At 41.4% G+C, this 27,084-nt stretch overlaps 1 protein-coding gene across 1 annotated transcript in view; it reads right to left on the reverse strand.

Moving 5' to 3' along the window:
- Positions 1-8,023: 8,023 nt before the first annotated feature.
- The window catches only part of FBXL7 (F-box and leucine rich repeat protein 7), a 429,879-nt gene continuing 410,818 nt past the window's right edge, over positions 8,024-27,084 (reverse strand). The window contains exons 3-4 of the mRNA XM_007961245.3: positions 18,940-19,551; positions 8,024-11,381 (exon numbers count right to left, since the gene is read on the reverse strand). Of these exons, the coding sequence (XP_007959436.1) occupies positions 10,645-11,381; positions 18,940-19,551 (1,349 nt within the window). The 3' untranslated portion in view covers positions 8,024-10,644. The remainder of the gene's footprint in view (positions 11,382-18,939; positions 19,552-27,084) is intronic.

Here is a 27,084-nt window from a genome sequence, read left to right on the forward strand (position 1 = left end):
ACCTACCTATTATCTATCATCTATCTATCTATCTATCTAATCATCTATCTATCTTCTATCTCTATTATCATCTTTTTTAAATAAAACCAGCCCCCGATATAAAATATAAATTATGGTAATACTTCCAAAGAACTTGATTCCTTATCCATTGTTGTTGTCATATCCTCTTATATAGAAGTTAAATAATTCTTCCAAACAACACAAATCAGTGGCAGAATCCAGAAGCGAATTCTGGACTGTTAAATCCTAATGCAATAATTAGTTAACCAGATCTGACCACGTTATAAAGCTAAAGACAACTCTTTTGCTTTGTGTCTGTAACATGTATGAGGGGAAGAGTTGGTCCATATTTCTTGGTTAGCTCTTTTGTGATCTGTGATGACTTAGGGTGACAATTTAACCTAGTACAAGGCCATATCGAGGCCCAGCTATCATAGACTTCTAATTTCAAGAGGCATACTAACGAGAGACATGAAGTTATTATTTTAGAAAGTCCCTGGGAGACAATCTGATTCCTGAGCCATGGTAAATTTGGGGACAGTTGGAGGTTGTTATTAAAGAAGGAGAGAATGAATGAACTGTGTTTGTTCCGAAACTTCTGGTCCATCCTTTGCTCTCAGGTTGGAGTGGTGGTAGGGGTTTATAGGAAGGTTGGGAAATGGGCCCTAAATAAGTTCTATTATTTATTCTGATTCTGCTAAGACAGAAGAATGGTGGCTAAAAGTAGTTTTCTGGAGGATTAGGTGTTCAGATGTGCATAAATCCTGCTGAAGTGAGCTGCTTGATCCTAACTTGAAGCAGATTCAAACTTATTCATATACTGTGGTATCTTGGAATAATATAGAGATAATATCTAGAGCTCTTCCACTACATTATCCCTGTGTATTTTATTCCTTAAAACTCAAACAACAAAAAGACACACAAGGTTTTTCAGTTATATAAAGCAGTGAGATCAGCAGGTAGTCCCATGTCATACGCAAACCAAAATGTCAAGTTTCTAATTACAATCTTTTCAACCAAATTGGATCACTTCTAAAATGCAACTTAATGTTTTCAAAGTTCAGCTATATGTATTTCTAGTTCATTGCTGGACATATGGAAAGAATATGTTTGGGCATAAAAACAAAACAAAATACCCACAAATCTCTCGTTGTTGTGATATTCTCCTTCTAACAAGTGTCATAAAGAACTTCGACACATTTCCCTACGTGGCTTTTTGAAATTATTGGACCACATCTATCACAGGGCTCATCTGTAGTTTAGCAACAGTTTTCAAGACAAGCTGATAGCCTCTAATAGTTTACATGAGGGGCCTTGGATTCTAACAGAAATAAAATTTAACCTTCTAAATGCTGCACAAGGAGCAGGAAAATTAGAAGGAAATTATGAGTGACGAATAAACATCTACAAACAGATCACAAAGTTTCTGGAGCTAAAATACCCTTACAAATTTGTTAAACATAGTTGATAGTTATGGGGTAATTAAGTCTCTGCATACAGTTTGGAATTCACCTGCCAGGAATGGAGTGGAATATTTCTGTAGCTTTCCATATTGAGGCTGGTTATCTTTCCAGGATTCTCTCCAAAAATGTTCTGTGCTCCTGACAAATTAACCTTCATGTTCTGATAGTGGTATTTTCTGCTGGACATTCAGCAATCTATATGTAGTACTGTTGCCTGAGGAGCTCTTTGACACTACCATAGACCCGTATGGAGGCACATCTTCTGAAAACGGTGTACAACATAAGGAGCCAATCTCAGCTAGCACAACTAGTTATTCATCTCTATCAGAAAGAAAGAAAAATAGGACCAAAATATAAAGCACCAAAACCTCAAAATATGGGACTAAAAATATAGACTGAAACGTGAATTTGTGTTTCGTCAGTCACCACAGGGTACTCTATTGGGAGTACTATACACATGGAAATAAATACATGAAATTTATGCAACTAAAATAAGAAATGATAACCTTTAAAAAAAGTTTTAAAAGATGCATTTGTTGTCACCATGAGAATTAACAATGCCTCTTAGTTTCAGTCAAAGGAAACTTCCAGGCCTTGCTTGGATCCATGCTACCCACAAGGCTTAGCATTGGGTTCCCAAGCCCACGAGAAAGGAGCTTTGCTATGGAGCTGCTGATATAAAACTTTTGCGTGGGCCGGGCGTGGTGGCTCGCACCTGTAATCCCAGCACTTTGGGAGGCCGAGGTGGGCAGATCACCTGAGGTCAGGAGTTCAAGACAAGCCTGGCCAACATGGTGAAATCCCATCTCTACTAAAAACACAAAAATTAGCCATGCGTGGTGGCACGTGCCTGTAATCCCAGCTACTCAGGAGGGTGAGGCAGGAGAATCGCTTGAATCTGGAGTCGGAGATTGCAGTGAGCTGAGATAGCACCATTGTACTCCAGCCTGGGCAACAGAGTGAGACTTCATCTCAACAAACAAACAAACAAAAACTTTTGCATCATTCAGAAAATCTGATAGAAAAGGTTACTTGTCTCTTTGGCCAGAACAAGTTATTGGCTGTGAAGAATTAGTTATCAGGCTGGGCATGGTGCTTCACACCTATAATCCTAGCACTTTGGGAGGCCAAGGTAGGCGGATTGTCTGAGCTCAGGAGTTTGAGACCAGCCTGGGCAACATGGCAAAAACCCATCTCTACTAAAAATACAAAAAATTAGGTGGGTGTGGTGGTACACTCCTGTAGTCCCAGCTACTCAGGAGGTTGAGGCATGAGAATCGCTTGAACCTGGGAGGCGGAGGAGGTTGCATTGAACCAAGACCACGCCACTGCACTCCAGCCTGGACAACAGAGTGAGACTCCGTCTCAAAAAAAAAAAAAAAAAAAAAAAAATTAGTCATTGGTGCCCTTAACCCACAAGGCCAGTGAGTGAAGTTAAAGAAACAGAAATACTCAATGCTCGACACCTGAGAATGTGTGGCTTTTCTTTTGTAAATGCAAAAGGAGTCATTACATAATATGATCACCTTTAAGATTATTTTGCCACTTGCTTTTGGGACTAAGCACAAGTTTTAAAAGAAAAGGAGATTAATGCTCTCCTGTGGCAGTGTTTGTATTTCTCATTGCTTTCCTGCATGTGATATTTTTAAAAGAAACATTACACACAGGAGCCCCCAGGCGAAGGTACCAGGGAAACAATGCCAGCTTGGAAATCCAGAGGAGATTCTGTTTCTCATTATGTGAGTGAGAGGTCATTACTTGAATGTTTCTTTTTCCTCTCGTTTTTTTTTTTTTTCTTTAAATCTACAACCTCTTGATCTCTAGCCTTCCAGCACGTCCATGGTCATTATTCTTTGGGTGTTTAAAAATTAGGAAAGTAGAGAAGAGCCAACCGGACTCCCATATCCCTGACTAGCTAATGGAAAGATCTGTTGCCTGGGCACCATTCACACAGATCCACAATTTCATAAATCACGTATTTGCCTGTGTGGTTGTAAAGAGAACGAGAGAAATAGTCTGAATTCTTCCTCTCTAGTTCTTCTACTCAAGCAAGGATTTGCTGGGCAAAATGATGTCTTCAGGGACTTTGCTAAGTGGCAGTGGAGTATGAAAAACCAACATCTGCCTATTGTTAAGGGGTGAAATTGCGAAATGAGGAATTGTACAGTTGAAATCTGGGGCATTTGTGTAGTTACTCTGGAAGTGTGGAAAATGTAAAATTGTACCAAGGTAATTATATCTACTTGGTCTCCATCTCCAAAAGAAAGGCTTTGAGAAGAAATAGAGAAGGCTATTCATCAGTCGTGACCATTTTCTTCCATTATCTACTTTCTCATAAATGAAAAGGGCCTTGGTAAGTTTGTTTAAAATTTAAATGTAAACACCCATGAAGAATACATTCATGATGTAAAACCTGTATTTTTAAAAAGTTTTATTTATAGAGGGTGGCTGTGTTCATTAGTGGTTGGAAGAAGACTGGAGAAAAAGGAAGAACCAATTATTGGCTCATCGTTGTAACTGGGAATCCTCTTTCCTGTATCTTTTGCATGTCTCTCTGGAAATGGGCTTAATGAGCTTACTCAGATTCTGGGAGACTCTTGGGGCCCTGAAAAGTCACAAGGAATGTCGGCTTTGACTGCAGAGAATGGGATTTAAAAGCCTTCCTCTCTCTTTCTCTCTCACTTCCTAATGGCTGTTACTGTTCAGTTTATTATTACTGTGGACAGATACTTTCACATTCATAACCCTGATGGAATTTGAGGTTTCAAAGAACTTTTCCTCAGTGAGTTGGCAAGTGAAATTCATTTCTTGGCAATTTTAAAGGCTATTTAATTAATCTGACTTGAGTCACAGTGTATTTTGAAAATTATTGACATAGTCTAGTTTTTAGTAAAGGAACATGGTAAATTCAGAAATCTCAGTTATTCTGATCATTCCTGTTACAGGTGTGTAGCAATTAGAGTGACGTCAAAGAGTACCCATGTGGGCTGGAAAATCCCAAGATTATTGAGGGAGGGAGTTCCTATACATTTCTCTTTGAGCAAGATTCTGCAGAGTCATGACTGCCGGTTCATGTACACACACACGTGTACACGGTATGTGTCTGTGCATGTAGGTACACACAGGGATTAATCTTTGGGAATGCTGGGCAGGGTGCCTCACACTTTAAATACCAGCACTTTGGGAAGTCGAGATGGGGAGATGGCTTGAGCCCAGCAGTTTGAGACCAGCCTGGGTAACTTGAGGAGGCTCTGACACTACCAAAAAAATGAAAAAAAAAAAAAAAAAAAAATTAACCTGGTGTGGTGGCAAGTGTTGGTGGCCCTAGCTACTCAAGAGGCTGAGGCAGGAGCATTACTTGAGCCTAGGAGGTAGGGGCTGCGTGAGCTGTGATTGTGCCACTGCCCTCTAGCTTGGACAACAGAGTGAGACCCTGTCGCAAAAAAAAAAAAAAAAAAAAAAAAAAAAAAAAAATCTTTGAAGACACTAGAACAAAAGAACTTGCCATGTTTTCACATGACCAACCTAAAGCAATGACCATGTTAATCTATAGTTAGTATAGTTAAGGTTTTGGTAATATTAAACAGTAGAGATACATTATTTTACTAACCTTATTAAATATTTTTTTTCCCTGAGTGGGCTCCATGTACTGTTTTGGATGTTAAAGAGTGTCATTCCTCCAAGCCCAGCTTGTCTGAGTATATAAAACCCTGCTCAAGGGTCTTCTCTAAGAGGTGAGCCTAAGCCTTGTTCTTCTCTCCCAATAATGTGCTGGACATTATTTCTTTAGTAAGTTCCACCCTAGTGATGAAACAGTATCTGCCATCTCTTAAGTTATTAATACTTGTTGGATGAATGAATGAATGCTGTCATATTCTTTTTTATATTCCACTCTTCCATCCTACCTTACTATATAACATTACTCTTACTTGATTGGAGATTCTTTGGGGTAAGGATATTGTATTTGTTCACTCAGAACTTGTCATAAAACTTGGCATAGAGTACATGGTCAATAGATCATTGTTAAAGGTTTTTTTTTTTTTAATGGAGTCTCGCTCCGTTGCCAGGCTGGAGTGCAGTGGCGCGATCTTGGCTCACTGCAACCTCTGCCTCCTGAGTTCAAGCGATTCTCCTGCCTCAGCCTGCCAAGTAGCTGGGACTACAGGTGCACGCCACCACGCCCAGCTGATTTTTTGTATTTTTAGTAGAGACAAGGTTTCACAACATTGACCAGTATGGTCTCAATCTCTTGAACTCGTGATCCGCCTGCCTCAGCCTCCCAAAGTGCTGGGATTACAGGAGTGAGCCACCGCACCCAGGCTGTTAAAGGTTTTTAAAAACATAATTGATACTTCTTGGGCATCCTTTGTATGTGAAGAATGTTGCCACTTCTAGTCACAATCATATGTTGATCATCACATGGGGCAGGATAAAATTTGGATCTACTGATCTCATCAGAGTAAAATACAGTGGTTGAAGGGCTGCAAAGACAAACATTCCACAACACAGAAATGACTGGTTTGGAAATATTTAGGTCAAGAATTTTTTAAAATGACCCTTCAAGGCTTTCCTGTGACACCCGGATGATGCTGATTGCTTATACTTGTATAATAATCTAGAGCGCGAAGGCTGCCTTCCTGAGTAGTCTATGTGATCAGCATCTGAGATGCAGGCACTTCCTGGGACAGCTCTGCAGGAGATGCTACAACTGTTCTGTTGACACGCAGGGATTGTGACTTGTCCTGTTCCCAAATGGAGATGTTTTTGCATCCTGTGTGGTTTAAAATGCAAACTGATCTACTCACTTGAGAGGATAAAAAGGATCCTACAAGATGGACCTGTGACTTTAGGAGATAATGATGCTCTCAAATAAAAAAGGAGGAATAATCATATCCTGGGTGATTCCTGGATGCGGTGCCCCCAATTCAAGTGTCTATGAGAGTATTTCTTATTTTGGGTAAATGTCTTTGCCCACCTGGTGGTCATCTGAATGAGACTTGCCCGAGTTGCTCTTTAGCAAAGTGGAGCTGTGTTTAGGCAAGTCTTGGTGATAGCATGGACAACTGTGGACAAATAATGATGGGCACTCCTCCTACCCCCACACCCCCTCCCCACCGGCTGCAGAAGGACGGCTTCTGGTGTAAAGACCAAAAAGCAGAAAAGCAAGAGAAAAACTAATTTTGTGTTACAGATTTTCTGTGTGAACCTTCTCACTGCATTTACCTAGTCTTTCAATATTCTCCCTATTCCACTGTCTGGTCAGCATTTCTTCCAATTAGCTTCTCTCTAATCATGATTGCCAGCTATTGAACAAATGCACTACTTTTGGTGACTTCCTTGTGATAATTTAGGCATAATAAGCACTTTTATTATATTACTTTTCCCTTGAAAATACTCAATCCTCTTTCTTTTCACTTTGTATGCTCTAGATATCAAACTTCCTGAAAACTTTTTCTAATGAAGTCTGAACAAATGTCAATTTAAGAAGTAATGAACCTCAAGGGTGAATGCATTTTACTTACTTCTAGACTTATTCCAGGATCTTGACAAGAATGGCATGGGGCATCCTCAAATTAATGTTGCAAGGTATTTAAGGGTCCTATTGGTTTATGTGAGAGTTGTTTAAGCAGCTAACACAGGATGAGAAGGTCAAAGACAAATACAGTTAAAACTAGTATCTCTTAACACCTTTTTACTTGCTAAGAATGAAGTTTCCCATTCATCTATCAGTAGTTGCTTTTTGCCATATTGATTTCTCAGATGGAAAGGTTTGGGTGGGGAAGAAGTGATTTGGCATTTCACTTTTTCTAACAGACTTAGATCAGTTTCCATCTTCTCCTTTCAGGTTCTGTTAGGATGGTGCAAAAGCAATTGCAATTTTGCTGTTAAAAGTAATGGCAAAAATAATTACTTTTGCACCGATCTAATAGTACTCTAAGACACTTAAAAAATTATAACAAGGAACGGTCAGCATAATTTTGAAGTTTCCTCCAATATTTGTAACCAGTGCCAAGGCAAATCTATTCATGTCCTTAGCTCTTCATAATTCTGAAATCCCAGCTCTGAACAAAATAAAAGTTTTTTTTTTTTGTTATTTATGGTATAAATTAATTTCCTGACAAAACCGGATCTCAACTGATGCAAGGCTATTTATAATCTATAATAATCTCATGTCATGTGACTATTCAGATCTATTGCTGAAGAAATATTAATATGATTGGTTAAGAGTGATGTCCCAGTGGCTAAAGTAGGTATTACAAAATCTACTATAGATAAATTTTGTATTTTTTGGAGACAGAGTCTCACAGGGTTTGGGTTAAGGAATTAAAGACCCGAACTATACTGTGAAAGTATGTTTTTTCACTTACCTGCCAATTTTAAGCCAAAATCATTGGTCCAAAGGAGATGAGAAAACCATCGATGTATCTTCAAGCAGGCAACAGTGGCAATGACCTGGTTTGCTCCGTCCTTCAAAGAAAGTTTTCTGCATACTTTTGAGTGCCCCCCAACCAAACAGCACTCTCCTCTGGCAAGGTTATTAAAAATGAAGCTGAGGCTGATTAAGAACATATTGCTTTATTTCTTGGTGGTAGTAATTTAAGGCTTTCTAGATTCATACAGCACGCAGTGATTTGAACATTAGAATTTAAAAAAAAAAACAAAAAAAACAAAAAACAATGAGCATTCAATTTAGCAGAGCCAGGAAGGAAGCAATGTTTTAAAACAGATAAATTTCCCAGTGAGGCCTTTGGTTTGGTCTCTAAAAATCTGCTGAGCTGTTTCCCCAGTAACCTCCACCATAGATTCCCACCCCAAGGGAGAACAGAATGGATGAAGAGGAGACTGGGATAAAAGGAGAAACTGGCAAGACGGTATGTGTTGGGCAATCAGTGTGAACAGTCAACTTTGTCTCATGCTTGGAAGACAGTTTAGGCGATGTGGTCAGGGGTTCATTATCTGGATCTGCCTGCTCATTCTCAGAGTATTAAACTAGCTCACTCGGAAAACCCCAGGGCCAAGGATTAGGGACAATCCTTTGTGACACCCAAATCCTGAAACTTCAAATAGGGTCACAAGTCACAGAGCTGAAGAATGCTACCTTCAACTTCTTTCATGGTTCTAAACTCTGTGGCTGTCACTAGATCCTGGCCTAGCTAAATGACTCATGTGCCCCATGGCACAGAGCCTTGATTACACACGTAAGTTGATGATGTTGATTGGATGGGAGGCCATGATGTATGAAAGAAACCTCCTGGGCAGACGTCACCTCATCACACTAACCTCTCCATCCCCCACAGAGGACGCCAGTATGCACAGGAGCCTACAGTAGGAGTGCAGTTGTCAAGGGTGTCTAAGTTTGACAAATTCAGCATAACTGGCTTGGAGATGCAGAGGTTCTGTGTTTGGATAATGGGCACTTTGAGAAGGAAATAAATGAGGGGTTTCAACAGTAATGAAGGCAGGGCTTGGCTAGAGAATAATTTGGGAAAGGCCCTGTGTTAATTAACAAAAGACAAGTGAATTTCGTGAAAACGAGCAATGAAATTTCTTCTGGCTATCTGACTTCAGGCAAACGAGGCTAGAATATAGACTTCTATCCAAATAAGATAATTTGAAATTTCATCCATTTAAAATTCATACCTTGTAATGATTTTAATATTCCATTCCAAGGGTCTGGTTGGTGGACCAGAGTCTAAGTCATCTCAGTGTGTTCCCTCTTCCATTCATCTGGCATTCTTGAGTGAACAGAATTTAAACACCTGGAAGTCTGCTTTGCATTCTTTGATGGAAAACACGCAGACAGCCATGGAGGAGGCACACAGGGTGGCAAGTTGCACAATTAAACACTTACAAACTTAACCCCAATAGGCTTCATGTGATGAAGTCTGGATGTATAAAGAAATAAATAGATGAGAAGAGGCCAAATGCAATCTGAATGACAAAGAACCGAGGCATCTGTCTCTGCCAGCTGTAGAACAGATGTGCCTGAAGCATGCCAGGTGTGCAAGGCAAGGGATTAGAAAAACTTTTGAAGATATGTGTTCCCTTGGGCCTTGCTTGTTAATTAGAAATTGCGAGGGCCTTTACTCCTATTTGAAAACGCTGAGTAAAAGCAACTGAGGGGGGATCTGGGCTTTGCTGTGATTAGGCGTGCTGGTGCCTCGCTAGGATGGTGTGGAGGGGGGAATGCAGAAAGTATTTGTGTAATGACAAACGGCAGCATCCAGCCTGGCAAAAGAGGATGTGAGGAGGTGGGAGAGGAAATTCTCCCATTGAAACACACAGGGAAGTGGGTGATTTGCAGCCAAAGGACATACAGGACCCTTTGTGCACTGATGCTGGCCCTGCACAGTCTCCTGAAATCACGCCCATCCACAGAATCAATTCTCCTGGAAGAGGAAGATGGCTGGGTGCTTCTATGCCAAGGTGGTTCTGTGTATGGGTGTCTCTGTTCCCTCAATGCTATAATGGACATGAAGCTAATCTTTGGGCTGTGTGGCCTCTGACTGGGTGCTGGAAGCTGCAGCCCAGAGCAGTGAATTGCTTTGGCCAAAGTCACGGTCATTGGCAGAGCTGGGGGAAGACTGCATGTCTTTCCCCAGCTGTTTGTTGTAATGAATTTTTTAAAAAGACCTGAAAAGTATTTTGCGTAGGCAAAGTGCTACGATATTGAGTTGACCAGAATGCCCATGGTTGTGGGATTGAAGAGGGTGACTTAGGTCAATGAAGCAGTTTAGAAAGGAGGTCTGTAGAGCACTGTGATTCTGATGATGGGTCCTGGCTGCTGCTCTAGGAAGGGAGGGTGTGGCCTTAGAAGGGGGTGTGGAACTGTGGGGGTGTGGCCTGTGTGTGAGGGACAAGGCGGCCTCGGGGGCCTGAGCGGCAGAGTAAGCGCCTTGCTCAAGGAACTGCGATCAGCCTGCTGAAGTAAATCTTTCGTGAGAAGAGAAACTTCCTACAAATGACCTGACCAAAATGCCTGTTCGCTGTTTGCCTTGCTTCGTTTCTTTGGCCTCTGTTGCCCACGAGAAATGAGGAAAAATAAAGGCCAGATTCCTAATAACCTTCCTGGAAGAAAGAGCTGTTATGAGTCGGTGTCGGTGCTTACATAAGCTGCTTTTAAAAAACATTTGCTTTGTTCAGGTTTGTGTGAATACAACGCCGGATGAACTCTGTCCCTTCAGAAGAAAGCCGGGTTGGTGTGCTCTATGACACAGCGCTTGCAGTGGCGTTTGACAAAGCGCAGGGCCTCCACGGAGACCTCGCAGTCCTGGACATTCAGCGTCTGGAGGTCAAAGCAGTTGGCGGCCACGATCTGCAAGCCCTGGCCGGTGATGCTCTCGCAGGACTTGAGGCTGAGCCGCTTGAGGTTGAAGCAGTTCAGGGCCAGGCACTCCAGGCCCGTGTCGGATACCAAAGGGCATTTGCCGATATCCAGGGACTTGAGTTTGGTGCAGTTCTTGGCGAGGTACTCCACGCCGTGGTCCGTGATGCCCTCGCAGCCCCTCGCGTTGAGGTAGCGCAGCTTGCTGCAGTACTTGGCCACGTAGCGGATGCCCACGTCTGTGACGCGGCCGCAGTGCGCGATGCTCAGGTACCGCAGGCGGGACTCCAGTTTGGCGATCTCCCGCAGGCCGAAGTCGCTGACGAAGCGGCAGTCGCTGACGCTCAGCTCCTTGATAGAGGTGCAGTAGATCACCAGGTAGCGCAGTCCCTCGTCGGTCAGGCGGACGCAGCGGCGCAGGTAGAGGTGGGTGAGCTGCGTGCAGTGTGCCGCGATGGTGTGCAGGCCTTCGTCCTCCAGCACGAAGCAGTCCGTCATGTCCAGGTAGCGGATGGAAATCTGTTTGCCATGTAAGGGGGACAGTTTAATGGAGGCCTCCCGGGTCAAGCTGATGCAGGTCACTTTGGAGCACCCTGCACAAAGAGACAGAACATAGGCTCAGAGCAACCTGCGAGCAGGGGAGCCACGCCCGGGGATTCCCTGGGGGATTCCTGACCCTCGCCCAAGTCTGGGTCCGAGGCTGACGTTACCCCTTCCTGTCTTGGTCCCTAAGAGAAGAAAAGCGAGAATGGATTCCCCATATTTATCTGATTATTTAACTACATTATTTCTATTATCTGGGCTTAAGGGGATTGGATCAGAAAAACCACGGTTCCAATTTTCCAATTCCTGATCTGTCATCTGTCCCTACTTGCCTGACATTTAGCAAATCAATCCTTCTGAGTATTTCCTTTGTCTTAAAATAGGGAGGGTCACATTCCCTGGGAGACAGCTGGGATGGAGAAATGACAGGATGTGTGTAAATATCTTGCCTTGGCCCTGGAAAGTTCCAGAAACTCAGTAAAAGTGAGTTCTTGCACTGCCGTGGTTTGGAAGCTCCCTGGTCCAAAGTGAAGTATCAAAGACAAAGCTCGGGCATGTACCTTGGTTTAGCAGAAAGAGCACTGGGTTGGGAGTCACACCTGGTTCAGGCAGGAGGCTTAACGTTGCTGCTTCTCAGAACTGTCCTTTATGCAATGGGAATGAATAGGTGGTGAGCCGACATTTCAGATATAATGAGGATGCAACGAGAGAACAGATATGCATGTGCTCTGAAAACGCTATGGGAAGTGAATATATTAGTCTAGCAAGGTGACCTTCTGTCAATTGAACAGACCTTCCGAGTCAATTCAACCCTCTTTAGCTGAGGAAGAACAACTGTGTTATCTGGATTGTTGCTGTAGCCCTTGAACCAGACTCCCTTCCCTGCCCTTAGCTCCTACAGTCAATTCCCCACACCCCTATCTGCCAGAGGCGTCTTGGAAAATGGAACTCGAAGCTTGCCCCTGTGCAAAGCCTCGGGATGGCGCCCGTTCACTCCAAGTGTAAAATCCAGAGTCTAACAGGGCTCCCAAGGATCTGCATCCCGGGGCTCTCTGACGGCATCTTTTACCTCATTCTTCCAGCCCCACTGGCCTGCTTGCCATTTCCCGAACACCGCAAATGCTCTCCAGCCTCTGAACACTAGAAATGGCTTCCCTTAGCCCTCCCCACTTGCCTAGGTCTCAGAGCCAATCTCAGTGTATTGAAAAATTTGTCCCCAACCACGCTTGTATAAACTATCATCCCCTGCTTCCCTCCCCTTTATTTTCAGGAGTCTTTAACCCTGGGTGGCATTATATATTTATTTATTCACTTATTTATTTGCTGTCTTCTCACTTTGGAATGTAAGTTTTGAGAAAAGGGACTTGGGGCTGTTCACTGCTGTCTCTTTCATTCCTGGTTCATAGCTGGTGCTAAGTATCTGCTGAATGAATGAGTGGTTTATAGAGGGAAAAGAGTCTTCCATAAGAGGATCAGATGAGATCATCCAGCTTCCAACATTTAAGTGTCTTCAGGACTTTGACCTTGGCTGAAGTATACCTACATTGAAAAACAGTTGTCTGTTTTATAGTTAATGATAATGTCTCTTATTTGTATTGAAACACGAAGTTCACAAAGGGCTTTTATAAACATTTTCTTACCTGATTGTTAGAACAATATTAATGCTCAGGAAGGTATCTTTAGATGCCTCTCTAAACATCATTTCTAATCTCCTAAAAAATATGTGTGCATAAGTTATATATGTACATACTATATGTTATAATTTATATATTATATATAATAAATGAAACACTCATTTCATGGTATATTTAAGTTCTCTATACATTACTTTATAAAAACAGGTACAGTATATTTATAGTATATTAATATAACTAATAGCCACAGTCTATAAATATTAGGTTAGTGTAAAAGTAACTGCGATTTTTGCAATTAAAATGGCAAAAACCGACTGGGTGTGTTGGCTAATGCCTGTAATCCCAGCACTGTGGGAGGCCCAGGCGGGTGGATTGCTTGAGCCCAGGAGTTCAAGACCAGCCTGGGCCACATGGCAAAACCCTGTCTCTACTGAAAACACAAAAATTAGATGGGCATGGTGGTGCGTGCCTATAATCCCAGCTACTCAGGGGGCTGAGGCATGAGAATCGCTTGAACTTGAGAGGCGGAGGTTGCAGAAACCAAGATCGCACCACTGCACTCCAGCCTTGGTGAGAGAGCAAGACTTGATCTCAAAATAAATAAATAAATAAAAGACAAAAACTGCGATTACTTTTGTACCAACCTAATATTTTATAAATAAATGTATATTTTAATGTATTTCATTCGACTACCGAGGCTGTATATATATTTTTCATTTTCTCTCTGCTCTTCTCAAATCTCTTGGGCAGTTCTACAGCTAGGTGCCTCATTTCCGACACTTCTGCACCTTGGCTGTTTCACGCAATATCCAAGGCTTCCCAGCAGTCTCATAATAGTGCTAACGAGGACCTTCCTCCGACCTTCTGGTAGGCTGCTCAGGAAACTCTTAGGCACTCAGGTCCCGGGAATAATGAGGTTCAAAAGCCACGTGCTACCAAGTCAAAGAATTTCAGGAAGGAGTGAAGCACACACTCCAAAAATGGAGAAGAAAAACAGCTTGTCAGAGGCAGGTCACACTGTTCCAGTGGGCTTTGTGGTTTTGCAAAAGGTCCCTTTTAGCTTTGCAATTTCCCTTTGTTTGGAGTTTCTTTCTTGGGGCTGACTGTAATCCTGCTTGCACTGAATTTGTTTGTCTATAGTAGTGATTGGCCATCTGTGACACCCGTAAAGCCACTTTGTTTTTCAAGATCATATGATAACCTTCGCTCCTAAACTTTTGGTTCTAGTTTCCTTTCTTTAAAAACAAGATTAGCAAAATCTGCTACACTCCAGGGAAGATAATATATTCGGTCCAGGAAAATGTATACTTTGCTTTTGAAACTGAATTCCAAATTTAATGAAATACTTGTTCAGTTCAGTTTTGGTAAAGAGACTATTTTATAGGCTTGTATTATTTTAGATCAATAATTTTAGATTTTAAATTTTGCCCAAACTCTTACAGATTTGCTAGGTTTGGGTTGAAAAGAAAGTAAATTGGTTCATGGCTCAGCAGGTATTATTTATGATTAGTTCACACATTCAAACATTATAGACATGGAGAGAACCTTAGAAATCATCTAAAATAAACATCATTTTTTAAAGATGAAGCATTGCAGGCTCAGTGAGATTATATGACTTGTACAACCAGACTTCAGATAAGTTTCTTGACTCCTCATTCCAAGACTTCAATTTAGAAAGGGAGGTAAGAAATGACTATGATGTATCATAGAGTTGATAAATTACACAAGAGATATACAGTAGAAAATGAAGTGAACATTCAGGCACTGGGCACCCAGGGGTCTTTGGAAACTTGGAAGCCACCACGGCATGATTTCCAAAGGGGTCCTTGAAAGCGAGAAATAATTTGGATGCATAGATGTGGAGTGAAAAACAATTTGTATATACATTAATAGATATGGGGTCCAGGTAGTAAGATAATAGACAAATTCCAGAGAAAAGAAAGAAAGGGGCAAGTCCATGGGGGGGTTAGGGTATCCATGAGGTGAAACTTAGGGTGTCTGAAAGGATTTAATCAAAACCAAGGCAAGAATTGTCTCTTGGGATGAGATCAGGGGCCTGCTTTGACATCTAGGGTAAGGTATATAAATATTATTCAATAGGGAATAGATAACATAGGTTGAACAAATCTGTGTGGTTTCTTCCATTAATCCCAGATTCCATTCAGCTTTCACAAATATGCTCTTTGTTACCACTTCCTCTCATTATTAGGGTGATATCTCTACCTTTTCTGGGGTGTAAGATGGTTAAATCAATGAAGAACAACTACTGACTTCCAGGCATGTTAATAACAAGGACAATACGACAATGACAATGACAGCTGTGATTTATTGAGTGCTTACTACATGGTTCTCATCAGAGCATGTGTTTGAGAACTTAACAAGTCTTAACTCACTTAATCCTCCCAACCACCTCATTTTTATTGATGAGGAATTTTTAACTGTTGCACTACAGTTTCCTAAATGCTTGCTTACAGTATTAACCAAAGGGAACTTTAAACCTTTTAGAGGCCAAAATGACCATTTAAAACTTTGAGACGACTCTGTTCACTTAATTACAATGTCATAAAAGTGCAAAAAATGAAATATGACATATTCCGCCCTTATAAAGCTCAAAGCTCATCATGAGTTGAGAATTGCAAGTCCATCAATGCTCTAGCTTTCTGTACCCAAAAGGCAGACACCCAGAAAAAAAACCCTTAGCTCACTGGGGGCGAGGTAGGGAAGGCTACATTCAGGGGATGCCTGACTGGAGGTTAAGCAATGAAAAGTCTGTTCAGAGAGTTCTCAAGGAGGGGCAGTAGGCAGAGGAGGAAGAGGCACACAAGCCAGACAGGCATGCACACATCACTGTATGTAGAGACAGGATGTGTTTGGGGACATGCAGATAAGATGGTTCCACAGAAGGGATCACTGAGTGTATGCAGGAAAGAGATGAAATTTGCATCTAAGAAGAGCATCTTATGAAGGCTGTTACATGCTCTGTGGAGGAACTTGAATTTTTCCTGTAGGTCATAGGGAGCAATTATTGGAGGTTTCATGCAGGACAGTGAATGGTTAGACTTGTAGTTTGAAACAATTCCTCTGGAGGCAATGGAGATGGGTGTAAGAAGGAATGGTTGGGGAAGCCTGCATCCAGGCAGGCAGAGAGAGATGGACTGAAGGCACTGGGCAAATAGAGTCACCTGAACAGGATTCTATTGGTTGGGTAGGATTAGGAGGAGAAACAAGGATGATTCCAGGTCTCCAGTTAGAGAGGTTCTTTCTGAAGCAATATTATTTTTAACACTTATGACATTTTATATTTTGAAAATTGGTTGAACAAACCTATGGGGTTTCTTCAGTTAATTCCAGATTTCATACAGCTTTCACAAATATGTTCTTTGTTATCAATTCCTCTCGTTATTGCAATATATTCATCAATATAGTGCGTTGATGTTTAATGCTACTATTAATAAAAGGTAATATGTGATAACGACAAAACAATACAGTCGTAGTCATTTTCAGTGACTTTAAAGATAGCTTCCCAGATAAACATTTTCTGCATGCTAGGGATGGGATAGGCAGTCTCATTCTTTTGGGAGAATTAAGCTCTAGACCAGTGATGAGTCTTCCGAAGTCAAGTTTACTGCCACTGAGAACGTGGCCACTATCAGAGCCCAGCTGTAAAACTAAAGAGAACCAGGCATAATGAAATCAACTGTGGTAGCTCTCTGGCCTCTCTGCATCAACATAACAATTTCCAGATGCCCCTAGAACAGGAGGGCACCCTTAGTAGGTGCTGATGACAAATCCATCCTCATGGCCTGTTGAGTCTTTCAAGACCATCTATCTGAAACTTTCTCCCATATGTGGGATTCTGTGTTCTTAACTTGGTGAGCTGCAGATTCCCCTCATTTTTATCTCTATGTAAACAGATAACTATTGTCATTGGGAGACATGAGGGGAGGCTACACAAATATACTTGAACTTTCAAAGTAAGCAGGTTAACATACAGGACAGATATCAAGGCTTAATAATGGTTAGTCAAGGGGCCAGGCAGGCTCACACAGGCTAGAAATGCAAGAATTTCCATCCCAAATAGCAAAAGTGGTTTCTGCATTTCTGAACTTCAAAAGGACCCTCCAAAAGAGGGTACAATCACTTGCAGCCTGTATTAAGAGTGCATGGGAAGCACCTTTAACAAAGATAGGGATTCCAAAAATGTATCATTTTCTAATCTAAGAAAATAAAATAAAATGAAATGTTTATAAAATGCTCCAATTCTTAGATGCTCAAGAACCCAGTCCTTTGTCATTTTTTTTTTTTTAAATGAAGAGGAAACACATCTAGAAAAAGCTGTGAATTTTCCTAAATCACAAAGTTTTGAAACTTGTTTCCACCACATCACAACATTTTCTCTTTCCAGAATTCCTTGGAGGAAAAATGTAAGAAAACCTTGTGGTTTCCTGCTTCTTGATGCCACTGGCTACTCATGACTAACTGAACATATGGCTGCTATGGTTTTGTCTTGAAGCCAGCTGAAGTAGAGGAGCAGCGAGTTGCTCTCTAGCACGGAAAACAATCTGCAAAAAGTAATGGGCTGTCATGTGAAATATTTTCAGATGTTGGCTTTTGAAAGAGAGAGCAAGCTGAGAGCCGGCTTTAGCTCGGATTTTGTTGGAGGGCATCACTGGCCTCAGATGCTTGTAAATCCCAGATTCTGTTTATTCACCCATCATAGTGGTTTTTACTTCTTGACCCCTCCCCCAAACTCCCTGAGGTTGCTGGTCGTGCTGTTGTTTTTTTTTTTTTTTTAAGTCCCTGATGCATCTTACATATTTCAGCCTCTCGAATGTCCATTTTTTGACTAGGCAGCAAATGAGATAAGGAAGGGCTGTTAGTCCAGCCAGATCACGTCTGGCGCCTAAGTGTGAGTCTGGGCTTTAATTCTTCCTGCCTGAGAGAGGTTTCCAAGCAAAGCAGCCATGCTGGGATTTCCTTCGATTTTTTTTTTTTTTCCAGAGACAGGGTCTCACTCTGTCCTCCAGGCTGGAGTGCAGTGGTATAATGATAGTTCACTGCAGCCTCGAACTCCTGGGCTCAAGCAATCCTCCTGCCTCAGTCTCTAAGCAGAATAGCTGGGACCACAGTCTCATACCACTGTGCCCGGCTAATATTTCCAGTTTTTGTGGAGAGAAGGGTCTCGCTTTGTTGCTCAGGCTGGTCTCTAACTCCTAGTTTCAAGTAATCCTCACGCCTCGGCCTCCCAAAGTGCTGGGATTACAGGTGTGGGCCTCTGCGCCCAACTTCCTTCAATTTTTAAAAGGACTAAAGATTTAATTCAATGGACCTTGCCCTTGCACTATGTAATTGAGAATTTGCTTGAGAAAGGATGCAGGATTAACCCAGAGGTAAGGAGAATGCTGGTGAAATCTAAGGAGACACTACAAAATGGCAAGTGATTGTGAGCACGGCCCACAGCTGAGTGTTTTACCACCCACAGTGTGCACCGTCCGGCCCATGGTATGAAAACACATGAGGTCATATTTACAGCTTGGACAAAGATTCCAGGCTCCAGGGACCAACAGTAAGCGGGCACAAGAGTAGTTTCTAAGCTAACTGCTTGAGTTAGCCTTTTGTTTCCTATTTCTCCACAATTAGATACCCTGTTTGCGTTATTTATGGTTGCTCTGAAGTAACTGTGAGAGTTATGAAGAGTAAAGACATTTAAAAGTCATACTAACCTCAACTCCCAGGCAAAATGTGCTAGAATTCCCCTAAGAACTCCCCTAAGAAGTGGACATTATTTGATGAAAGGGGAACTGGTGGCCTGCAGAGTCATGATTCCATAGAGACAGTTTCTCTGCAAAAGCCAGCTTCCCTACCACCCCCCTCCCTCATCTCTGATGGCTTGCAAGAAGAGGACCTTCCGGTGGTGGCATTGTAGGATGGTGCACCAGGAGGACCCATAGCTGGTAGGTCAGTGTCCATTTACCTGACACATCCAGGTGCTCCAGATTGGGGCAGAGGGACACCACGTCAAAGACGGCCTCGTTGGAGATATTGTAACAGCCTGAGACTTCCAGTCGCCTCAGTTCGGGGCAGCACTGGGCGATGGTGTACAGCCCTCGGTCTGTGAGCCGCCTGCAGCCACTGACAGTAACGGTTTCCAGCATGAGACACACGTTGGGGGTGTCCTGGCAGAGTCTGCGGGTCAGCACCTTGAGGGCGCGGTCCACGTTGATGGTCTCGCCTGTCAGGCGGATAGTCCTCCAGAGCCGCGGGTCCCAGGCTAGGTTGTACCAGCGGCGGCACACGCGCGCGCAGCGGCACAGCTGGTTGGTGGGCAGGAAGGAGAAGATCTGCACCATGGAGTGGTCCGGGAGCCGGTCTATGCTGGCCTGCTCCTTCTGGGGTCTGGAGGCGAGCCGGATGAGCGGGTGTGTGAGGCGGGTCGGGGGCGGGGAGTGGACCATGGCCACTGTCTCCCCAGTGATGGAGGACGAGGAGGTGGACGAGCCCCTTCCATTCTGAAATCCTGGCAGATTCGGTGGACATATCAGGGCTGGGCTGGGCGTGCTCAGTGTGCGCATGCTCAGGTCGGAGTCTGGCAAAGGACAGAGAACAAAGGGTTAAGGATGACGGCCTCAGCAGAGCCCCAGGGAGGCAGCAAAAGCACTGGTTTCTTTTTTTCTTTTTAAAGATCTGTCGCCCAGGCTTTAGTGCAATGGCGTGATCTCGGCTCACGGCAACCTCCGCCTCCTGGGTTCAAGCGATTCTCCTGACTCAGCCTCCCGAGTAGCTGGAATTACAGGCATGCGCCACCACGCCCGGTTTTTTTTTTTTTCTATTTTTAGTAGAGACGGGGTTTCACCATGTTGGCCAGGTTGGTCTCAAACTCCTGACCTCAGGTCATCCGCCCACCTTGGCCTACTAAAATGCTGATATTACAGGCGTGAGCCACCGTGCCCGGCCAGCACTGGTTTCTTTCTTAGAGAAAACATTCATGGGGGCAACATTCTCATTCCACAGATGTCCTCCCCGGGCCGACTCCTGTCAATGCCATCCCAGAGGACCAAGCACATGCACGAGTCGCCCATTCCAGAAAGCGCCAATTCCCTGTGGTCTACACCAGGAGTGGGCAGACTGCAATGAACAGGGTCAGATATTAAATACTGAGGCTTTGTAGGCCATGGGCTCTGTCCCCCTTGCAACGACAAGCCCTGCCATTGTTGTGCAAAAGCTGCCACGAACAATGTGTAAACAAAGGAGAGTGGCTGTTTTAATAAAACCTAATTTATAAAAGCAGACCAGCTGGACCAGTCCCTGTCCAGACCAGGGAACAAATCCCATCAGATCATAGTTTGACAACTTCCAGTCTACACAAACTGGGATTATGGAAAGGAAACAACTTCAAAGTTTCATTGTTTCTATTCTGGAGAAACCTCATATATTAGATACACAAACTGGTTTACCTCCCTAATTCTATTTTGGTTAAATGGGTGATTATGTTGCATTTACAAATGAGGGGAGTGAATTTCAGAAGACAGGAAGACTAGTGAGTCGGCACAGAGGACACCTGCTGCCCTGGCGCACTTCTCCCAGTATCGGTTCCCCTTTCTGTTGATAACAGTGCCCCAGACTAGGGGAGCCAATGAAAAGCCTCTGCTAGATCAGGCATTACACAGGGCATTTCCAGTCCTTGGGTAACTGGAAACATATTTATTTTTTCTTCTTATTAACAACCTCCCCTATGCATTTGAATAGTATGAGCCATATTCTATTCCTTGGAACTAGAAACATCGCTGATAAGGACACAGAAGTTTTAAAATTTGTGAGGAATTAAGAATTCTTTAGAATATCACTTCAAGAAGTAGACTCATTTCCCCTCTCTTTTCCTCAATATACACAGATGAAGAATTTAGTCTTTCTCTCTAAATACAATTGTATATTATAGATTTTGGATATATATAATATCCAATGTATATTATATATATAACCATATACATGGTATTATTACCATATATATCCAATGTACATATTATTAGATTCAATATAAAATTTATATCTATATAATATACATTGATATTATATAATATATAATATAAATAATATACCTAATAATACACATTAGATATTATATACAATATACATTGGATATAATAGTACATATATACATTGGATATATGTGGTAATAATACCATGTATATTATATATAACCACATACATGGTATTATTACCATATATATCCAATGTATATATGTATTATTAGAGTCAATATAATATAATATAAATTTTATATCTACATAATGTACATTGATATATATTATAGAAATATGTACTTAATACACATTGCATATTATATACAATATACATTGGGTATAATACATATATACACATTGGATATATATGGTAATAATACATCTATGGTTTTATTTAGGAGGAAATGTATTTTCTCTGTTAATATATTTATATATTTCAATATTTTACACACATACATATACCCACACACATGAAGATGCTCCTCAACTTACCATGGGGTTTTTGGGTCATAAGCCCATCATAAATTTAAAATATCCCAGGTTGAAAATGCATTTAAAACATCTAATCTGCCAAACGTCATTGCTTATCCTAGCCTACCTTAAATGTGCTCAGAAGGCTTACAGTAGCTTACAGTAACAAAGTCATTTAACCCAAAGCCTATTTTATAATGAAGTGTTGAATATCTCATGTGACTTATTGAATACTGTACTGAAGGTAAAAAACAGGATGGTTGTATGGGTACTCGAAGTACAGTTTTTACTGAATGTGTATCACTTTTGTACCATCATAAAGTTGAAATTATACTTAAGCCATAGTAAAATCAGGAACTATCTGTATAGGTATGTATCTATATAGATATACATACATATCCACACATAGAGAATTTATCTTCAAAATACATATTTCCTCATCTATAAACTAACTGAGCTGAGCTAAACAATTTCTAAGTCATTTCCAACTCTAATTATAGTTCTCAAGATTTAAACAAAAGCTCTATGCTTATATGCTTTTGCATATTTCATACCCTGGAAATTAACACTCATACTATCTACTCAAAGAACTTCCAGCAATAACACACAGGACAAAAATTTCTGAGACCTGAAGTCTCCCCCTACTTGTAGTTTTGTTACAGATTTCCTTTTTCTATTGCTGCAATTTTTCTGTTCAGTTACTTCTTTATAACCTAACACTGAGAATGGCTTATGTGTGTCCACACTGTGCTCATGGAGCATCTTTGAATCACGTGCTGCCCCAACCTCCCATGTTAGCCTCTTGAAATACAAACACCTTTCTTGAGTGGCTGCAAGTGTCATCTCCTTTAAGAAGTTTTCTTCCTGTCTTTGAGATAGGATCCCTTCCCTTGTGAAGCCCCCGCCATTTGTTATACAGACATTTGTGAATTTATCTTTTCCTAATGTGGTTGATTGTATTATTTTTGACATATTAGCATGTCTATTCAATTCATTTGTGCACCTGCTATATAGTTTCCTAATTTTGCATCCCTCCCTGTGTCCCCATATCCTTTGCAGTTCACCTCAGAAAGAGTATATTTCCTTATTCTAGTGACATAGGGCTTGTCCATGTGACTTGCTTTGGCAGAAAATGTTAGAGGAAAGCCATATTTGTGCAGTTGGGCTTGACCTCTCAATCTTCTACCATCACAATGAGGAGAACATGCCTCACTAGCCCCTTGCAGGCATAGTGGCTCATGCCTATAATCCCAGTACTTTGGGAGGCTGAGGCGGGTGGATCACTTGAGGCCAAGAGTTTGAGACCAGCCTGGCCAGAATGGCAAAAACCTGTCTCTACTAAAAATACAAAAATTAGTCAGGTGTGGTGGCACACCTCTATGATCCCAGCTACTCAGGAGGGTGAGGCACGTGAATTTTTCCTTGAACCCAGGAGGCAGAGGTTGGAAGTTGCAGTGAGCTGAAATCACACCACTGCACAGTGAAACTGTAAAATAATAATAATAATAATGAGAGACCCGTGAAGCAGGCAGAACTTCCTCCAATCTGTACCTTATAGACAAGCTCAACCAAGGCCAGCTTGGTTCAGCCAATACCCAGATGAACCACAGATGCATAAACAATGTTTTTAAACCACTGAGTTTGGCAGTGATTTTTTACACAGTATTACTGTGGCAACAGATGATGTACATACCTTCTATGACACTAAAAACTCCTTTGAGACAAGGATTACATCCTTTCCTTGTTTCTGTCCTGGCAGCACCTGTCATTGTTTATGATATATAGTAGGTGCACAACAAACATCTTGAATTGAATGGAAGTATATGTTAAAAAATAATTCTAGCTTGGCATGTATTTTTCTATTCCAGGTGGTATACATGCTGCATTTTAAATCATTCATAAGAAATCGTACTTCCCTTTGGTAATCATCTAGAATGAATAGCAAATCTTTAAGGAACATCTCAAATATAAAACAATTTTGGACTTCAAAACTGCCATCCAAGTTACCATGGTACCCACCTTCATTATTATGGGTACTCAGAGAATTATCATTGAAGCCAGTGTTTCTCGGAGGCAGGTGAACAACTTATTTCGGGCCAGGAGGGAAAGACAATCCTAGGCTCTCAACTCTCACATTTTAGCAGCTGTGAGGGTGCTGAACTCCCTCCCCTGCCTGCCTAGGTTTTATTCATCTTGAAGGAGAAGACACTACCTGCCTAGAGGTGGGCCCCTGAGGAGTGAAAGATACTTCCCCTGTGCATGGGGGCAGAGGGGAGAGGGTGAAGTGAATTTCTAAAACCCGCCACTCTTTCATACTCCAAGCACTTAGGAAAGCTGGATGCCTCTTTTACCAGAAGACACACCAAGAGTCTCTGATTCCTTCCTGCTATTCCTACAGCAGGCCAACAACCTCAGAGAACTTTTGAAAAGATGATACAATTTGTCTCAATTAAATAAATAGCACCTGATAATTAAACAGATTATAAAGAATGACAAATAAAAACTACAGAGATGTATACCTAGAAGCTGTCACAAAATATCTTTTCTTGATATTTTCCACAAACACATTAAATGTATTTCCAAATTTAAAAATATACATATATATGTATTTACATTTGAAAATAAATTTTATTATGGATAAACTATGCACAGCTTGTCATGTAATGTGTTTTACCCTTTGATATCAGGAGCTATTTACTGTCACGAGATATTATTATAAAGAGTACCAGAGTATGTCTCTATACCAGGAAAACAAAGCATGACTTCAAATTCAAAACAAGGACTATTCTACCTCCCAAGTATTTCGTTTACAGAAGAGAATGTAGAAAGACCAAGTGTACTCTTTGTACACAATTCTTTTCTCCTATGTTTCTTTCAGAAGACTGGTAGCTAAATGGACATTGGCAGTAGCTGCTAATTCTTTTGAGAGTAGAAACAGGGACCCTGATGCAGGGGTACCAGCACACACACTCAGAGAGGAGAACATCAGAGACAAATATTAAGATGACAGAGGTAGAAGAATGCTGTAACTCTCCTCCTGGTCTTATGATGCTGCAATACAAAGAGATGCAGAGAGAAAGCTGACTATATTTGAACTTAGATCATGGATTTAGAATATTTTGTAGGTATGAACACTTTCATGCCTGAATATCTATTCCAAGTGAATTTCTACCTATCTGATGCCTTCGGGCAAAACTGTCATTTATCATAGCAGTAAGGAGATATGCATTGGGCTCGAATACAGTTTAGCAGTAACACTAAGGGGACATTATTGTTCATTTTAATATATTTTATATTTTTATGTAAATTTATATGAAAATTAGCTGTTTAGACTACATCTTCCTTTACTTTTCCCTTAGGCAAGCTGGTGAGATGCATGAGTGGTATTTGGAAGAACACTACAACACTGCCAGGAATTACTCTGAACAGGGAAAGTGAGATTTGCAAAAAGTGCCAAGTGAAATATACATGGCCAAAAGCTTCTATCTGGAATTAAATTAATTGCTGCCTGCTTTGAGTGTCCTTATATTCTGAGAAGACCTTTTGGTAATTGAAAATGGGGATCATGATGAAACTGTAGCATAGTTCCTCTAAACGCCTTCCTTCCCTGCAGCTTCTGTTCTCCGAGGTGGTATCCTTATCACCGAGGAGCAGATATCACCCACAGCATCCTTGGCAAGAAACAATGCAAAGCAGTATACATAAAAAGCTCTTGATCATTTCACTTGAAGATAAAATATTCCCTGAAATATCAGGAAAAAAATGCCCCAATTTTTAAGAGAGCAGTTCATTTTCATAACACATAAAAAACTTCCAGAACATACATAGAGCAGGTGGCTTTTTAAAATCCCCCAAGACCTCTGGATCCATCTATATTGTGGAAAATGGCAGGATCTCCTCCTTTTTAATGGTTGAATAGTATTTCATATATATAACATATATGATATGTGTATATATTATATATTAAATATAATAATATTTCATAAAAATAAAATAGTTTCTTTACCCATTCATCTATTGATGAACCCTAGGTTGTTTCAGTATCGTGGCTGTTGTGAACAGTGCTGTAATGAACATGAGAATGCACATATATTTACAAGCCGGTGATTTCATCTTTTTTGGGTATGTGCCCAAAAGAGGGATTGCTGGGACATACGGTATTCTACTTTCAATTTATTTAGAAAGCTCCATACTATTTTCCATAATGGCCGCAACAATCTAGATTTCAAGGATTCTCTTTTCTTTACACCCTCCATCACACTTATTATCTCGTCTTTTTGATAATAGATATCCTAACAGGTGTGATGTGATATTTTACAGTAGTTTTAATTTGCATTTCCTTGATGATTAGTGATATTGAGCACCTTTTCATGTACTTGTTGGCCATTTTCATGACATCTTTAGGAAAATTTCTATTTAAGTCTTTTGCTCATTTTAAAAATTGGATATGTTTTCTTGCTATTGAGTTGCATGAGTTCTTTATAAATCTTAGATATTAGCCCCTTATCTCCCAGCAGGCAGTCTTTGAGTAAACTTTTTCCCTGGGAATAACTGCATGAATTGGTAATGAAATCTGTTAAAGGTGAACTCAATGAGTTACTGTGTATTAGCGTGGATGGGTGGATGGATGAATGGAGATATGGAGAGACAAATCTGAAAAGGGAAAAATTATAAAATCTGCAAAGTAAAAGGGATACTGCTGATTAATTTCTTTTATTTATTTATTTATTTATTTATTTATTTATTTATTTATTTGAGATGGAGTCTTGCTCTGTCACCCAGGCTGGACTGCAATGGTACCATCTCAGCTCACTGCAACCTCCACCTCCCCGGTTGAAATGACTCACTTGCCTCAGTCCCCTGAGTAGCTGGGACTATAGGCACACACCTCCACGCCTGGCTAATCTTTGTATTTTTAGTAGAGATAGGGTTTCAGCATTTTGGCCAGGCTGGTCTCGAACTCCTGACCTCAAGTTGTCTGCCTGCCTCGGCCTCCCAAATTGCTGAGACTACAGGCGTGAGCCACCGTTCCCAGCTAATTTCAAATATAAGACTTGAAAAAGGTAGCAATTATAAAATTGTAAAATTTTATTAAAATTATAAAATTTCCTCCAGAGGAAAGACAGATGAGCACACTAAAAGTGTCATGAAAGTACAATGGGGGAATTTAAAGGAGAAATGACCGCATACTTTTGCAATAGGATGTATATTTTGTGGACTGTCTCCTAATGATATTTAGTGTATTTTGTGATTTGACTGTCACTCAATGATATCAGAAAGCTGAATACAACCAAAAGACACAAAAAGAACCAAAGAGGCTGAACACAGTGGCTCACGCTTGTAATCCTAGCACTTTGGGAGGCCAAGGCGGGAGGATCACCTGAGGTCAGGAGTTTGAGACCAGCCTGGCCAACATGGTGAAACCCCATCTCTACTAAAAATACAGAAATTAGCCGGCATGGTGGCAGGTGCCTGTAATCCCAGCTACTTGGGTGGCTGAGGCAGAAGAATCGCTTGAACTCAGAAGGTGGAGGTTGAAGTGAGCCGAGATTGAGCCACTGCACTCCAGCCTGGGTGGCAGAGTGAGACTCTGTCTCAAAACAAAAAAATAACAGATCCACACTGAT

Source organism: Chlorocebus sabaeus, chromosome 4 (assembly GCF_047675955.1).
Source record: "Chlorocebus sabaeus isolate Y175 chromosome 4, mChlSab1.0.hap1, whole genome shotgun sequence".
Classification (NCBI taxonomy): Eukaryota; Metazoa; Chordata; class Mammalia; order Primates; family Cercopithecidae; genus Chlorocebus; species Chlorocebus sabaeus.